Genomic DNA, 16,948 nt, shown 5'->3' with positions numbered 1-16,948 from the left:
AAAAGTCATGGTACACAGAGAGTCATGGTTTCAACAGTGTGGTAGGAACAGTACTGTACCTGACTCTATGATGTAGCTGATCTCTGCATTGCTTCCTCTGTCTCGGTCCTGAGCCGTAACTTGAAGTACAGCCGATCCCACAGCAGCTGACTCAAACACCTGGCCTGAGTACCGGGGGCTGGTGAACCAGGGGGTGTTATCATTGGTGTCCTCCACGTTAACTATCACTCTGACCAGGTTACGCTTTACAGGCACACAATCATCACACACCTGGAAAACACATGGATCACAGTACTCATATAAGACATTATATCACACATGGGTAGGTGCTACACTGTACCAGTTATTCCTACAGGCCTGTTTCTCAAACAAAACATCAACCAAGACATCCACACAGACAAAGAAAGGCCTGTTAATCCGCTTGAATTGAAAGTTTTGTTTATACGCTTGATTTTATCTGAAAGGCTTGTTTGTCATCTTGATTTGATCTGATTTGAAAGGCTTGTTTAGCAGCTTGATTTGATCTGATTTGAAAGGCTTGTTTGTCATCTTGATTTGATCTGATTTGAAAGGCTTGTTTGTCATCTTGATTTGATCTGATTTGAAAGGCTTGTTTGTCATCTTGATTTGATCTGATTTGAAAGGCTTGTTTATCAGCTTGATTTGATCTGATTTGAAAGGCTTGTTTGTCATCTTGATTTGATCTGATTGGAAAGGCTTGTTTATCAGCTTGATTTGCGTGTTATGAGTGATACATGACTCATTGTGCGTTCCAAATAATAGCACCCTCCTCCCTATATAGTGCACAACTTTTGTGGGCCATGGTCAAAAGTAGTGCACTATAAAGGGAATAGGGTGCCATCTGGTACACAGCCACGTTAAATACCTAGTGTTGTCTTACCATGACAGTGAGGGCGTGGTGGTAGATCCCTCATGTCGTCTTACCATGACAGTGAGGGTGTGGCGGTAGATCCCTCATGTTGTCTTACCATGACAGTGAGGGTGTGGCGGTAGATCCCTCATGTTGTCTTACCATGACAGTGAGGGCGTGGCGGTAGATCCCTCATGTCGTCTTACCATGACAGTGAGGGTGTGGCGGTAGATCCCTCATGTCGTCTTACCATGACAGTGAGGGTGTGGCGGTAGATCCCTCATGTCGTCTTACCATGACAGTGAGGGTGTGTTTGTTCATGACCTCGTGGTCCAGCGGTTCTGTGGTGTAGAGCTGTCCCGTCCCAGGGTCCAGCCTGAACCTCCTCTGGCTGAAGAGATCAGTGCTGCTCAGCAGAGTGAAGGTTAGCTTGGTCCTCTGGTCTCTGTCTGTGGCACTGAGCTGCAGAATGCCTGTTTCTGGTGCTGTGTCCTCTGGGATGCTGATCTCATACTGGGGCTGAGAGAACTGGGGCTGGTGGTTGTTGGTGTCAATCACTTTGATGAACACCTAGGTAAATGAAGACAGAGGCTGTGTATTTGTTGCACCAATTTCCAACATACTGCAAATTGAAAAGAGGCTGTTTGTTTCAAAATGCATTTAGTTACAACAGTATGCAAATGAAAATAACAGTATGCATTGCATATTAATTGCTGTCATGCATTGCTGTGTAAGTATTTGTTGCACCGATTTCCAATATCTTGCAAATGAACTTAACTGTAAGCTTTAAGTGCGGACATCTTCATTGCTGTCATGCATTACACTTTTATATTTAACATAGTCTTCCCTTGTTTCCTGAGTGGAATCAGCACTAAAAGTGTTCACTTCTAAGATCCTGTTTGAATGTCCAATATTTTGGTACTGTAGCTATTTTCAACATTAGTTCCATACTTCATAAACCCACATAAGAGGGGAAAGAGATGTGACTCAACAGCATTATGTGCAGGAACATATGGTAGTGTTATACTGAGGTAGAAATTGCCATAAATAAATGTGCTTTTTAGAGAAAAAGTTGCTACAAACAAACAAATGAAGAAAATGATTGGGTGTTCGGCAGATGTCTAGATGGCAATAAAACAGCTTGGGTAAACAATTCTCTAAACCTGGACCTTTAAAACCATATGAAGGCCATGGGTGCGTCCCAGATGACAGCCTATCCCTAATGTAGTGCACTACTATATAAGGAATAGGGTTCGATTTAGTATACAGCTCATGATTATCATTTCATGGTGGAATTTCTCTGGAACCAGAGACACTGAAACTGAGACTGAAACTGAACCATAACAAAACAGTGAATGTCATTCCCTGTCTAACCAATCGCTTCACCCCAGGCAGTTGGTCATGGTGATGCATGCCATTTATGTGCACACACACCTACAAATCCTCCACCAACAACAAGCACACATGGACGGCCTGAGGATGTTGTGGCTATAGGAACAAGGAGGTATATGTATTTGGTGCAGATCACTCAACACAAACTATACCTAGATAAAATTGCCTTGGTCTCAAGGTAATGTGTGCAGTATATGAAATGTCTTACAAGGTCGCAGCCTAAGGCCCACAACATTATAGCTAGTGCTTCTTCTTTTTGATTCCCTAATGTCAGTCATCACCGATGTATTGCATTTAACATTTTACAACTATCCTGAACAAAAATATAAACGCAACATGTAGTGTTGGTCCCATGTTTCATTAGCTGAAATAAAAGATCCCAGAAATGTTCCTATGCACAAAAAGCTTATTTCTCTAACATTTTGCGCACAAATTTGTTTACATCCCTGTTTGTGAGAATTTCTCCTTTGCCAAGATAATCCATCCACCTGACAGGTGTGGCATATCAAGAAGCTGATTAAACAGCATGATCATTATACAGGTGCACCTTACGCTGGGGACAATAAAAGGCCACTCTAAAATGTTCAGTTTTGTCACACAACACAATGCCATCAATGACTCAAGGTTTGAAGGAGCGTGCAATTGGCATGCTGAATGCAGGAATGTCCACCAGAGCTGTTGCCAGAGAATGTAATGTTAATTTCTCTACCATAAGCCGCCTCCCAATGTAATTTTAGAGAATTTGGCAGTATGTACACCCGGCCTCACAACCACACGGAACCACGCCAGCCCAGGACCTCCACATCCGGCTTCACCTGCGGGATCGTCTGAGACCAGGCACCCGGACCCAAGTAGGTGGGCCTATGCCCTCCCAGGCCTACCAATGGCTGCACCCCTGCCTAGTCAAGTGAAATCCATAGATTAGGACCTAATGAATTTATTTGAATTGACTGATAACTCAGTAAAATATTTGAAATTGTTGCCTGCTGCGTTTATACACTGCTCAAAAAAATAAAGGGAACACTTAAACAACACAATGTAACTCCAAGTCAATCACACTTCTGTGAAATCAAAACTGTCCACTTAGGAAGCAACACTGATTGACAATAAATTTCACATGCTGTTGTGCAAATGGAATAGACAACAGGTGGAAATTATAGGCAATTAGCAAGACACCCCCAATAAAGGAGTGGTTCTGCAGGGGTGACCACAGACCACTTCTCAGTTCCTATGCTTCCTGGCTGATGTTTTGGTCACTTTTGAATGCTGGCGGTGCTTTCACTCTAGTGGTAGCATGAGACGGAGTCTACAACCCACACAAGTGGCTCAGGTAGTGCAGCTCATCCAGGATGGCACATCAATGCGAGCTGTGGCAAGAAGGTTTGCTGTGTCTGTCAGCGTAGTGTCCAGAGCATGGAGGCGCTACCAGGAGACAGGCCAGTACATTAGGAGACGTGGAGGAGGCCGTAGGAGGGCAACAACCCAGCAGCAGGACCGCTACCTCCGCCTTTGTGCAAGGAGGAGCAGGAGGAGCACTGCCAGAGCCCTGCAAAATGACCTCCAGCAGGCCACAACTGTGCATGTGTCTGCTCAAACGGTCAGAAACAGACTCCATGAGGGTGGTATGAGGGCCCGACGTCCACAGGTGGGGACACCGTGCAGGACGTTTGGCATTTGCCAGAGAACACCAAGATTGGCAAATTCGCCACTGGTGCCCTGTGCTCTTCACAGATGAAAGCAGGTTCACACTGAGCACGTGACAGACGTGACAGACGTGACAGAGTCTGGAGACGCCGTGGAGAACGTTCTGCTGCCTGCAACATCCTCCAGCATGACCGGTTTGGCGGTGGGTCAGTCATGGTGTGGGGTGGCATTTCTTTGGGGGGCCATGTGCTCGCCAGAGGTAGCCTGACTGCCATTAGGTACCGAGATGAGATCCTCAGACCCCTTGTGAGACCATATGCTGGTGCGGTTGGCCCTGGGTTCCTCCTAATGCAAGACAATGCTAGACCTCATGTGGCTGGAGTGTGTCAGCAGTTCCTGCAAGAGGAAGGCATTGATGCTATGGACTGGCCCGCCAGTTCCCCAGACCTGAATCCAATTGAGCACATCTGGGACATCATGTCTCGCTCCATCCACCAACGCCACGTTGCACCACAGACTGTCCAGGAGTTGGCGGATGCTTTAGTCCAGGTCTGGGAGGAGATCCCTCAGGAGACCATCCGCCACCTCATCAGGAGCATGCCCAGGCGTTGTAGGGAGGTCATACAGGCACGTGGAGGCCACGCACACTACTGAGCCTCATTTTGACTTGTTTTAAGGACATTACATCAAAGTTGGATCAGCCTGTAGTGTGGTTTTCCACTTTAATTTTGAGTGTGACTCCAAATCCAGACCTCCATGGGTTGATAAATTTGATTTCCATTGATAATTTTTGTGTGATTTTGTTGTCAGCACATTCAACTATGTAAAGAAAAAAGTATTTAATAAGAATATTTCATTCATTCAGATCTAGGATGTGTTATTTTAGTGTTCCCTTTATTTTTTTGAGCAGTGTATTTTTGTATAGACTCAGCCGTGGGCAGATGGTCGGGGGGACGCAACATAATTATAATAATTTGTACACTGCAAATTGACCACAACTAAGCCCAAAAATAGTTTTTATTTGAAAATAATCATTTCATACCTTAATTACATTAAACACGATCACCTCTCTTTATTTATTCATTGGAATACTTTTTTTCTAAATAAATATTTTACTAAAAACATTTCCCCTAAATAATCCCTTTACGGGCCTGTTGCCAACCCCTGCTTTACAATATCTCTGAATCATTTAAAATACGTTGGAAGATGTACATAAAAATCCAACAGCCAACTCATTTGTCATTCGGCAGTGTGACAAGACAACGGCATTCCCTGGATGCTAGCATGGCACCCATATGGCAGGAGTTATCTGGAAAAAAATCTATTCAGTCCTGTGTTTTTCAGTGTCGTGAATTACCTGGGTGCTGATGTATCTGTTTCCATCTGTTGCCTCCACTGTCAGGCTGTAATTTGATTTTGGTTCTGCATGGAGGGGTTTGGCTAAAATGACGGTTCCACTGCCCTTGCCTACATCGAAGCGGCTGTCAGCGTTGCCACCTGTTATCAGCGTAATGAGAAGTGACAGTGGATTAAATTAACGTTTCCCTTTCTCTCAACAGGAGACATAGAGCTTTTTTTGGATGCATTGTCTTCTATGCTTAAGAGTAAACCCATATAATCCTATTTAATCTTATTCTATTTGATAACAACACCACAAGAGTGGAAAAATGTCAAAAATAGACATACACAATTTGATTTAATCAACGATGTTACATTTTTCTATGAAATCTGTACAAGTTGGGCATTCTGAGAAAGCATCACAAAGCCTAACAAAGAACAGGAGGTAGATAACAAGATCTGGGTAATCTCTGCAGCAGATACCTTCTGTAGTACACGTCAAGTCGCAAGCCATTTGAGCGATGTGAAACACTTCTTTAGCGTGCATGTCTCCTTGCCAATTAAAGAGAAATCCGCAGAGGGTGAGAGAAAGAGTTGGAACGGAGGAGCAGAACAGAAGAGAGATCAAGTTGTCAGTTGTAGGACAGTTAATTAGTGCAGGAGAAGAGGTAAAGAGAAAGAAAAGTGAACGACGTCTAACAGGGGTTGTTACCTAGCAAGCCTTACGTTTAACAGGGGTTGTTATCTAGCAAGCCTTATTTCTGACAGGGGCTGTGAAATTTAGCCTAAAGACTTCAACATAGCAGCTCAAGTTTTTACAGAATAATGGTGATAACAATAGTAACCCACATTCACACATTTTCTGCCAGGGAAAGGATTAATGTGCTGGGTTCCTGTAATTTCGATGCAGACAGGTGAGTCTGGAAAAACAAATGTGTGTTACTGGTTACCTGTAATTTGGAACCAGACAGGTGCGTCTATGGGTTGGGTGGAGATGACCCCCACCATGTGAGCCACTGGGTCAGTCTCCATGACAGAGAAGACGAGGGAGGTCTCTTCAAACACCAAGGGCTCAGAGGAGGGCTCAGGCCTCACGATCCACTCAATGTGCAGCCGACAGGTAGAGGACCTTTGGGGTCTCCCGTTGTCCACCACTTTAATCTGGGCAACGGCACAACATGGGAGAGCAAGGGATAATAACTGGGTTATTAACAGAAATACTTAAGGTGCTGCCTTGTGCTAAATGGACTTAATACACGTTATACATCAGTAGCACGTTGAGCAGAATTAATACACATGTTATACATCAGTAGCATGGTGAGCAGACTTAATACACATGTTATACATCAGTAGCATGGTGAGCAGACTTAATACACATGTTATACATCAGTAGCATGTTGAGCAGACTTAATACACATGTTATACATCAGTAGCATGGTGAGCAGACTTAATACACATGTTATACATCAGTAGCATGGTGAGCAGACGTAATACACATGTTATACATCAGTAGCATGTTGAGCAGACTTAATACACATGTTATTCATCAGTAGCATGCTGAGCAGACTTAATACATGTTATACTGTACATCAGTAGCATGTTGGCAGACTTAATACACGTTATACATCAGTAGCATGTTGGCAGACTTAATACACATGTTATACATCAGTAGCATGGTGAGCAGACTTAATACACATGTTATACATCAGTAGCATGGTGAGCAGACGTAATACACATGTTATACATCAGTAGCATGTTGAGCAGACTTAATACACATGTTATTCATCAGTAGCATGCTGAGCAGACTTAATACATGTTATACTGTACATCAGTAGCATGTTGGCAGACTTAATACACGTTATACATCAGTAGCATGTTGGCAGACTTAATACACATGTTATACATCAGTAGCATGCTGAGCAGACTTAATACACATGTTATTCATCAGTAGCATGCTGAGCAGACTGAATACACATGTTATACATCAGTAGCATGTTGGCAGACTGAATACACATGTTATACATCAGTAGCATGTTGGCAGACTTAATACACATGTTATTCATAAGTAGCATGCTGAGCAGACTGAATACACGTTATACTGTACATCAGTAGCATGTTGGCAGACTTTAATACACATTATACATCAGTAGCATGTTGGCAGACTTAATACACATGTTATACATCAGTAGCATGTTGGCAGACTTAATACACGTTATACATCAGTAGCATGCTGAGCAGACTTAATACACGTTATACAGTACATCAGAAGCATGTTGAGCAGACTTAATACACATGTTATACATCAGTAGCATGCTGAGCAGACTTAATACATGTTATACTGTACATCAGAAGCATGTTGAGCAGACTTAATACACATGTTATACATCAGTAGCATGGTGAGCAGACTTAATACACGTTATACAGTACATCAGAAGCATGTTGAGCAGACTTAATACACATGTTATACATCAGTAGCATGGTGAGCAGACTTAGTACACATGTTATATATCAGTAGCATGTTGAGCAGACTTAGTACACATGTTATTCATCAGTAGCATGGTGAGCAGACTTAGTACACATGTTATATATCAGTAGCATGCTGAGCAGACTTAATACACATTATACTGTACATCAGTAGCATGTTGGCAGACTTTAATACACATTATACATCAGTAGCATGTTGGCAGACTTAATACACATGTTATACATCAGTAGCATGTTGGCAGACTTAATACACGTTATACATCAGTAGCATGTTGAGCAGACTTAATACACATGTTATACATCAGTAGCATGCTGAGCAGACTGAATACACATGTTATACATCAGTAGCATGCTGAGCAGACTTAATACACGTTATACAGTACATCAGAAGCATGTTGAGCAGACTTAATACACATGTTATACATCAGTAGCATGGTGAGCAGACTTAGTACACATGTTATACATCAGTAGCATGTTGAGCAGACTTAATACACGTTATACTGTACATCAGTAGCATGTTGAGCAGACTTAATACACATGTTATACATCAGTAGCATGCTGAGCAGACTTAATACACGTTATACAGTACATCAGAAGCATGTTGAGCAGACTTAATACACATGTTATACATCAGTAGCATGGTGAGCAGACTTAGTACACATGTTATACATCAGTAGCATGTTGAGCAGACTTAGTACACATGTTATTCATCAGTAGCATGTTGAGCAGACTTAGTACACATGTTATTCATCAGTAGCATGTTGAGCAGACTTAGTACACATGTTATTCATCAGTAGCATGCTGAGCAGACTTAATACATGTTATACTGTACATCAGTAGCATCTTGGCAGACTTAACACACGTTATACATCAGTAGCATGTTGAGCAGACTTAATACACGTTATACATCAGTAGCATGTTGAGCAGACTTAATACACGTTATACATCAGTAGCATGTTGGCAGACTTAATACACATGTTATACATCAGTAGCATGCTGAGCAGACTTAATACACATGTTGAGCAGACATATTGCATGTCTTTAACTAGTTCATATTTAAACACAAAGTTTGAAGCTGCAGGCTGGTGCTGAATGGATATATAGATATGATAGATAACTGAATACATTTCATTGCTAAACAGATGTAATACCACAGTAGCTACTGCAACAAGCTGTACAGACTTACTGTAAGGATGGCATGCTGTCCTGCCGAGACAGCCTCTCTGGAGAACACATGGCCAGTTTGGGGTTCGATGAAGAACCTCCCCTGCTCGTCTCCCCCCTCGATGCTGTAGGACACCTCAGCGTTGGGGCCCGTGTCTCTGTCAGAGGCGATCACTCTGTAGATGGGCTCTCTCTTAGCAACCCCCCTCCTCTCTGTTGGTCTCTCCCTGTCTCCATCTGACCTGTCCCTGTCCCTCTCTGACCTGTCCCTGTCCCTCTCTGGGAGCTGGACCTTATAGATCTTCTCCAGGAACTGTGGGGTGTTGTCGTTCTCATCCTGCACCCTCACCACCACCCGGACAGCTGTGGACCTGGCTGGGACGCCCTTGTCTGTTACTGTGATCTGGGAGTGAGGAAGGAGGGGAAGGGTCAAGCAAGCATTAGGTGTCACTTTTACAGTTTGTTAGATATTCATATTTTGATTAATTGGATATTGATTTCCAGAACGTCCAATAGGATGACCCTACGTATAAAAGATGGTTCACCTCCAGTGTATGTTCCTCTTGCTGCTCTCTGTCCAGTTTTCTGGAAGTGGTTGTCACCAAACCTGTCAGGTCAGACATCAAACACAGACTGTATTAATACAGTCAGGATCTACATGTAAGATACTCCTGTGTTCTTGCAAAACTCCCATTTGCATCACTGATAATGTGGGTTAATGTTATTCAAAGGCAAATTAACATGGGTATGTTTCAGAGGCATACTGTAGAATGTTTCTGTCTTGTACCCAGTACATGTAGCTCCACCCAGCTCTGAGGAGCTGGAATAGACCTTCAGACATGTTCTACTTTATATATGGTCCTTAAACACTGGGCCATAAACACAGGTTTTATACACAAATTCATGCACATAAGCCCAAAGAAATTAACCACTTCCATTACAACAAGTTTGTGCCATATTCTGAGGAAAGGAAAACTATTTTTTCCCAAGACTTAACGGGATGCTTGTTAGGTTAAATGTGGAGTCCACTTGCCCATTGAAACCACATAAACAATGGCTGTTTTGTGTGCTATGTATGATTAGCAGTGGAAAAAAATATATATTGTAAGCCAAGCCTGTTGATAGCATAGCATTATGTTAGTTATGCAGGGGGAAAGTCCACCACAACATAGGGCTGGGAAGGTTCTTGATTGCTACTTGAATTAACAATGAAGTAACTAAAGAATGACATAATGGAAGTAACTTATTCTTCTCAACAGTTATAGTATAAAGAAACAAGCCAAGATTTACTGTATCAGAGGGAAAATATATTCTAATACTGTAGCTAAGGATAGGTAACCTGTTATAGGTCTACAGACTACAGTAGCAATGTCTGGAAGTTGTTAGAGAAGGAATCCATTTCCTACTTGGCTGGATCTGTTCTCCACAGGGTCTTTTTTTGTAAAAACGCCGACATTGTTCTCTTCAGAGAATTGGTAGCTAAAACCTGATATAGTCCCTGTCCCAAATGGCACCCTATTACCTACATAGTGCACTCCTTTTGATCAGAGCTCTGGCCAAAAGTAAGTGCACGATATAGGGAATAGGGTGACATTGGCGATGCAGACACTGGAAGTGTGTGCAGCGGTATGAAGTTGGTTGATTTACAGTGAAAGGGCTTTCTCATGGACAGTAAACCCTGCTGGCTGGATGCACAAGGGCTTTCTCATAGTCAGTAAACCCTATTGGCTGGGTGCACAAGGGCTTTTTCATGGTCAGTAAACCCTGTTGGCTGGGTGCACAAGGGCTTTTTCATGATCAGTAAACCCTGTTGGCTGGGTGCACAAGGGCTTTTTCATGGTCAGTAAAACCTGTTGGCTGGGTGCACAAGGGCTTTTTCATGGTCAGTAAACCCTGTTGGCTGGGTACACAAGGGCTTTCTCATGGTCAGTAAACCCTATTGGCTGGGTGCACAAGGGCTTTTTCATGGTCAGTAAACCCTATTGGCTGGGTGCACAAGGGCTTTTTCATGGTCAGTAAACCCTGTTGGCTGGGTGCACAAGGGCTTTTTCATGGTCAGTAAACCCTGTTGGCTGGGTGCACAAGGGCTTTTTCATGGTCAGTAAACCCTGTTGGCTGGGTGCACAAGGGCTTTCTCATAGTCAGTAAACCCTATTGGCTGGGTGCACACAGGCTTTTTCATGGTCAGTAAACCCTGTTGGCTGGGTGCACAAGGGCTTTCAAATAGTCAGTAAACCCTATTGGCTGGGTGCACACAGGCTTTTTCATGGTCAGTAAACCCTGTTGGCTGGGTGCACAAGGGCTTTTTCATGGTCAGTAAACCCTGTTGGCTGGGTGCACAAGGGCTTTTTCATGGTCAGTAAACCCTGTTGGCTGGGTGCACAAGGGCTTTCTCATAGTCAGTAAACCCTATTGGCTGGGTGCACACAGGCTTTTTCATGGTCAGTAAACCCTGTTGGCTGGGTGCACAAGGGCTTTCTCATAGTCAGTAAACCCTATTGGCTGGGTGCACACAGGCTTTTTCATGGTCAGTAAACCCTGTTGGCTGGGTGCACAAGGGCTTTTTCATGGTCAGTAAACCCTGTTGGCTGGGTGCACAAGGGCTTTTTCATGGTCAGTAAACCCTGTTGGCTGGGTGCACAAGGGCTTTCTCATAGTCAGTAAACCCTATTGGCTGGGTGCACACAGGCTTTTTCATGGTCAGTAAACCCTGTTGGCTGGGTGCACAAGGGCTTTCTCATAGTCAGTAAACCCTATTGGCTGGGTGCACACAGGCTTTTTCATGGTCAGTAAACCCTGTTGGCTGGGTGCACAGAGGCTTTCTCATGGACACAACAGAAAACAGTCTAGTGTTAGAAATAAACTAAATGACATGGTGTGGCCATCAAGCTCTAGCCTGATCCCAGATCTGTATTTGCATTAGCCAAGTCCTCTGACTGTTTCATGACATTACAAGGACTTGGCTAAACAAGCACATACAGATATGGGACCAGGCTCACCCAGATGACACTGACATGAAACACAGAGATATATGCTGGACAGGCAGCAACACTATCTCTACACTGGACTAGCAATGTTAGATTTACTTTACAGGGAGTGCTGCCATAAAACTTTGCATAACAGGAGCGCTTCCATGAGAAGAGTTCGTACTGAGTGTGATGTCTATGCAAACTGAAAATGTTCATGTTTAAATTAGCGTACTGTGCAAAACTTTTCAGGGATGTTGTGCTTGTTATGACATCAAATGGTTTACAGTATTACAAAAAGTACAACACTTTTCTAAAATCAGTTAAACATGATGACGCAATAGGACAGTCCCACACAAAGTTCAGTGTGTAACAATACAAAGCATAGTGAGGATCTTCCTTTAAAAGTTTTGAGCTTATGCCACGACCGTTTGTGGTAGATGGTGGCAGATTGTGGTAAATTGCGTCATTCTGGCAACAATGGCTGACACTTAAATAACGTGAACTCTGAGGCACAGAATTCTGCGGCACTCCGCTATCTGTGCTGTAGTACGCCGCAACTTTTAAAAGAAGAACCACTGTAAAAATGCATGAATAGTGTTTAGGATTGCACCTGTCTGGTGGTCGATGCTGAAGAATCCCTGTGGGTTCCCGCTGGTTATCTTATAGTAGAACTGGTCACTGTTTCCAGAGTCAGGGTCCACCGCCTCCACCTGGATAACAGAAGGGGAGAGAACACTCAGCAACTCTCGGAGGACAGTGGAAGTTTATAAAAGTGCTTCTTTAAAAGTACGTCTAGAAGTATGGACCTGGAAAACAGATACATCCTTGGGGGAATTCTCCATGACCTCAGGGTAATAAACTGGCTCGGAGGTCTGTGGTGCGTTGTCGTTGACATCTTCAACCTGAATAATAAATAATCATACATTTGATTTGGAACACAGATGTCATTGAAAAACAATCGCAAAGTGCTACATGTGCATTAAGATAAATAAAAAGAGGGACATGGACAAAAAATAACAATCCAACAATAAACTAACCTCAATGTAGACCTCCATAAAGGACGACTGAGGCACCACAGCTAGGTCGGTGCCATAGATAGTCAGCCAGTAACGATTGGTGGTCTCATGGTCTAAAAGCTCCTGTGTCTGTATGACACCTGTGAGGAGAAAGAGAAGAAGCATGTTTCATGTCAGTCACAGTTTGGGCTGAGCTTCCACTGAGCAAGGCATCACGGAACTCTGGTCTCTCACATGGCTCGAGATCCCAGCTCTGTGCTCTCTACTTTACATAGCAAACATTACAGGCTGAAAGTCCAGATATAAGACAAAAACATAATTGAAAATGCAAAGTACGTTCAAGAATAACCAGGTTTTAAATACCTCAGTGATAAAGGGTTGTGTTGGCCTAAAGGGACAAATGTTTTGGCCAAACAAGAAAATATATGAAGACCATTTTGCAATCCACCTGGTTACAACATGCAATATATAGTACATTTCAATGCTATAGCAGGGTTAGGGTTAAAGGTTATCATTTTTGTGGGAAAATCATTATAAAAAGAAGAAATCTCTTACCACTCTCTTCATCTATGGTGAATACTCCGAGGCCTGATCCGTCCCTTATAGAATAGCGTATTTCTCCATCTCTACCGTGGTCATTGTCTTGTGCTGTAACTGTCATTATATTTGTGCCAATAGGAGCATCTTCTCTCACACTTCCCTTATCCACAAAAGAGGCAAACCGAGGCTGGTGCAGATTCTCATCCACATCTACTACGTAGACTTCAATAAAACATGTGCAGGACAACGACTCAGGTTTCCCTTTATCCTTGGCTCTGGCTGTCAGGTTATACACCTGTCTCCTCTCAAAGTCCAGGGTCCTTAATATACGAACAGCACCGTTTGTTTTATCAACATCAAAGTCTCCATCTCCATTGTCCAGCAGGCTGAAACGGACCTGTCCAGACTGACCTTGGTCAGGGTCATGGGCCTGTAGCCAGATCACCACCGCCGCTAGCGGGAGGTCCTCCCGCACCTTCACGCGCTGGTGGAGGGGGAAAAACCTAGGAGGGTTGTCATTGACATCCTCTAACACTATCTTCAGAGATACTGTAGAAATCATCTGAGGTTCATCAACTGCCTGATCACAGGCCACAACTTTTAGGATAATAGTTGGGTGTAGCTCCCGGTCCAATGGACTTTTAACCTTCACCACTCCCGTCTGGTCATCTATGACAAAGTGATCGGACTCAGCCATCAATGAATACCTGATGATTCTGTTGGCCCCTGAATCTTTATCTGTGGCATCAACCTGAATGACAGCTGTTCCTACGTCTGTATCCTCCCTTATCGATACAGAGTAGCTATTCTGGAGGAAGTTTGGGCTGTTGTCATTTGAATCCAGGACATTGATCTGTAAGACATGTGACGCTGACCGCTGTGGTATTCCCAGATCATACACAGTGATGTTGAGAGTATATTGATCCGTTATTTCTCTGTCTAACGGCTCCATAATCTTTAGCCAACCAGTGTCCATTTCAATCATGAAACGACTCTCAACATCTCCTCCAGATATCACAAACATCAATGTTCCACTGAAGCCACTGTCTGCGTCTATGGCACTTAGATGAGCTATGCTCATCCCAACTTGTAGGTCCTCTTTAACCTCAATGACCTTAGGAGTAGAGTCCACAAAGTGAGGAGAATAATTATTGATTGAATGAATGTCCTCAAAATGATCTTCCCTTTGAGAGTGGGGCATGGTGCCAAGAAGCAGCTTCTCAGCCATACGCCCAACCACTCCTGTATCCACACACTTTTCGAAGACGGCTCCTGAACCAGACAGGACTGTGATGTTCACAAACATTGGCTTACTTGATGTCTCCCCATCGTTGGCACTAATTTGTAAGGAGTGGAAGGACAACCTTGCAGCCTCGCCGTCATTTAAGGGCAACTTGAGTGATAACAGCCCAGTGTCTGGTGTCAAGTCAAAAAGACCAAGGCTGTTACCATCTATGACTACATGCTGAACCCCTTCCATGTCATCTGCATCGATAGCAGACACCGCGACTATCTGCTCACCCACCCTGTAGTATCTTGGTAAGCTCACTTCACAGTCAACCTTCTCAAATAAGGGCTCATTGTCATTAAGGTTGTTGAGTGTAATAGAAATTGGAGTCTCCACTTCACGACGGAAAGGAGAGCCCCAATCTGAAGCTCTGACTCGGAGGTTGTAAACCCTTGGCATCTTTTCATAGTCCAATTCCCTGGCAGTGCTGATGACACCTGTGAAGTAATCTATGGTAAAAGGCTGTGGTGGGTTTACATTGGCGATGGTGTAAGTAACGTAACCATTCTCTCCTTCATCCATGTCGCTGGCACTGACCGTGAGGATGCTGGTCCCCACTGGTACATTTTCATTGACATTGCCTTTGTAGGACAGTTGCTGAAAAACTGGTGCGTTATTATTCACATCAATCACGTTGATGACCACCCTGGTTGATGCTTGTTCTTGGTTATTAATAATCACCTCAAAGTCATACTTGCTGGCACGGTCGGCTTGGATACCTGCAGTTGTTGTTATCAAGCCTGTGTTTGAATTAATAGTGAAAGGATGAGTGATCTGTTGGATCTTGGGGTATTTGATGGAGTATTTCAACATGGGGTGATTTGGCATAGCTCTCACCATTACAACAGAAGTGTTGGGCGGGGCAAATTCTGTCAGGTTGACTCTGTAAATGTTTTTTTCAAATGTAGGAGCCCTTACATCAACACGTGGGGATCTCACTCTAATGACTTCAGCGGAGGAGAACTGTGGTGGGCTACCTTTATCCTCGGCCTGTAGTGTAAGATTGCATCCAAACTGACAACTATCCCAGTCCACATCCTTAATGGCTTTGACCCTGTATTCTTTTCCACCAGGACTCGTTTTCACTGCCCTAAACTGCTGGAGTGGGTCCCCAGCGACTATACTCAGTGATGCTATCTCACCATTAAGCCCTTGATCATTGTCTTCCACAGTTACTAGAGCATATGTAGGGTCAGTGTCTGTAGCTGATGGAGCTAAGAGAACAGCTGTGAGGACGGGAGCGTGCTCATTGGCCTGCAGTACCCTGACCGTCAGCTTGGCTGTGCTGCTGAAGCCACTGCTCCCATAGAGTTTCATGCCCCGATCTACAGCCAAGACATCCATCTCAAACAGCCTCCGCTCAGCGTAATCCAGCCTGGCCATGAGAGTAATCACCCCACTGGTGGGATGAATGGCAAACATATCGGTGTGTTCTCCTCCCAAGCTGAAATAGTACTCTGCATTTGAGCCGACGTCGGCATCGGTGGCGGTGACTCTCACGATGCTAGTTCTGATGGCAGCGTTTTCAGGCACGGAAACAGTGTAGGAGGTTGGTGAGAAAAGAGGCCGGAGATCATTGGTGTCCAGAACTCGCACTTGAACTCTTGTTTGAGCGACAGCGTTGGTGCTCCATTTTAGTGCTTTGACTCTCAGTGAGTAGAGCTCCTTCACTTCCCTGTTGAGTATAGCAGAGCTGCCTCCTTTGGTCCTAATTCGCAGGAAACTGAAGTCTCCCAGTACATATTCTTCAGCCTTGAATAAAACCTCTCCATCTCCAGATTCTATTTTGTATTGAATGTCCCAGGATGGGTCTGTGATGTATATTCCCATTTTAATTGGGCATTCTACATAGCTTTTAGCAGCTGAGTTTTCATATATAGTGGTATTGTATACTGTTTGTGTAAATTGAAATGGTGATGTCTGCTGTCCAGGTAGTCCTGAGCAACTCCATAAGATCTGCATAACAATTGCTGTGAAGAGCTTTCCCATGTTGGCATCGTATATCAACATAGTTCCTGAAAAAATAAAAAATAATGACTCAAGTGTGAATAAATTGCAGTTGGATGTATGTTTTGAGAACTACTATGCTTAGGTATGCTGCCAACTTAAACCAAATCCCAAAATCCAATTAAACATTTCAAGAGTATCTTAAATAAATCCCACGGCCGACTGTAAATCGCTCTGCGTAAGATCCGTCTGCTAAATGGCAAAAATGTCAAAATGTAGGATAATAGAGCACTCT

At 43.7% G+C, this 16,948-nt stretch overlaps 1 protein-coding gene across 1 annotated transcript in view; it reads right to left on the bottom strand.

Annotated features, from left to right (window-relative positions):
* Nucleotides 1-16,716, bottom strand: part of LOC120062156 (protocadherin Fat 1-like) — a 47,064-nt gene extending 30,348 nt beyond the window's left edge. The window contains exons 1-11 of the mRNA XM_039011962.1: nt 13,434-16,716; nt 12,900-13,018; nt 12,669-12,764; nt 12,473-12,572; nt 9,439-9,500; nt 9,136-9,296; nt 8,916-9,084; nt 6,196-6,406; nt 5,265-5,404; nt 1,166-1,441; nt 60-270 (exon numbers count right to left, since the gene is read on the bottom strand). Coding sequence (XP_038867890.1) covers nt 60-270; nt 1,166-1,441; nt 5,265-5,404; nt 6,196-6,406; nt 8,916-9,084; nt 9,136-9,296; nt 9,439-9,500; nt 12,473-12,572; nt 12,669-12,764; nt 12,900-13,018; nt 13,434-16,716 — 4,828 coding nt within the window. The remainder of the gene's footprint in view (nt 1-59; nt 271-1,165; nt 1,442-5,264; nt 5,405-6,195; nt 6,407-8,915; nt 9,085-9,135; nt 9,297-9,438; nt 9,501-12,472; nt 12,573-12,668; nt 12,765-12,899; nt 13,019-13,433) is intronic.
* Nucleotides 16,717-16,948: the final 232 nt, after the last annotated feature.

The sequence above is a fragment of the Salvelinus namaycush genome, chromosome 17 (assembly GCF_016432855.1).
Source record: "Salvelinus namaycush isolate Seneca chromosome 17, SaNama_1.0, whole genome shotgun sequence".
In the NCBI taxonomy this organism is placed as follows: domain Eukaryota; kingdom Metazoa; phylum Chordata; class Actinopteri; order Salmoniformes; family Salmonidae; genus Salvelinus; species Salvelinus namaycush.
Note: the sequence above shows the minus strand (reverse complement) of the source record. Positions and strands in the feature narration are given on the sequence as shown.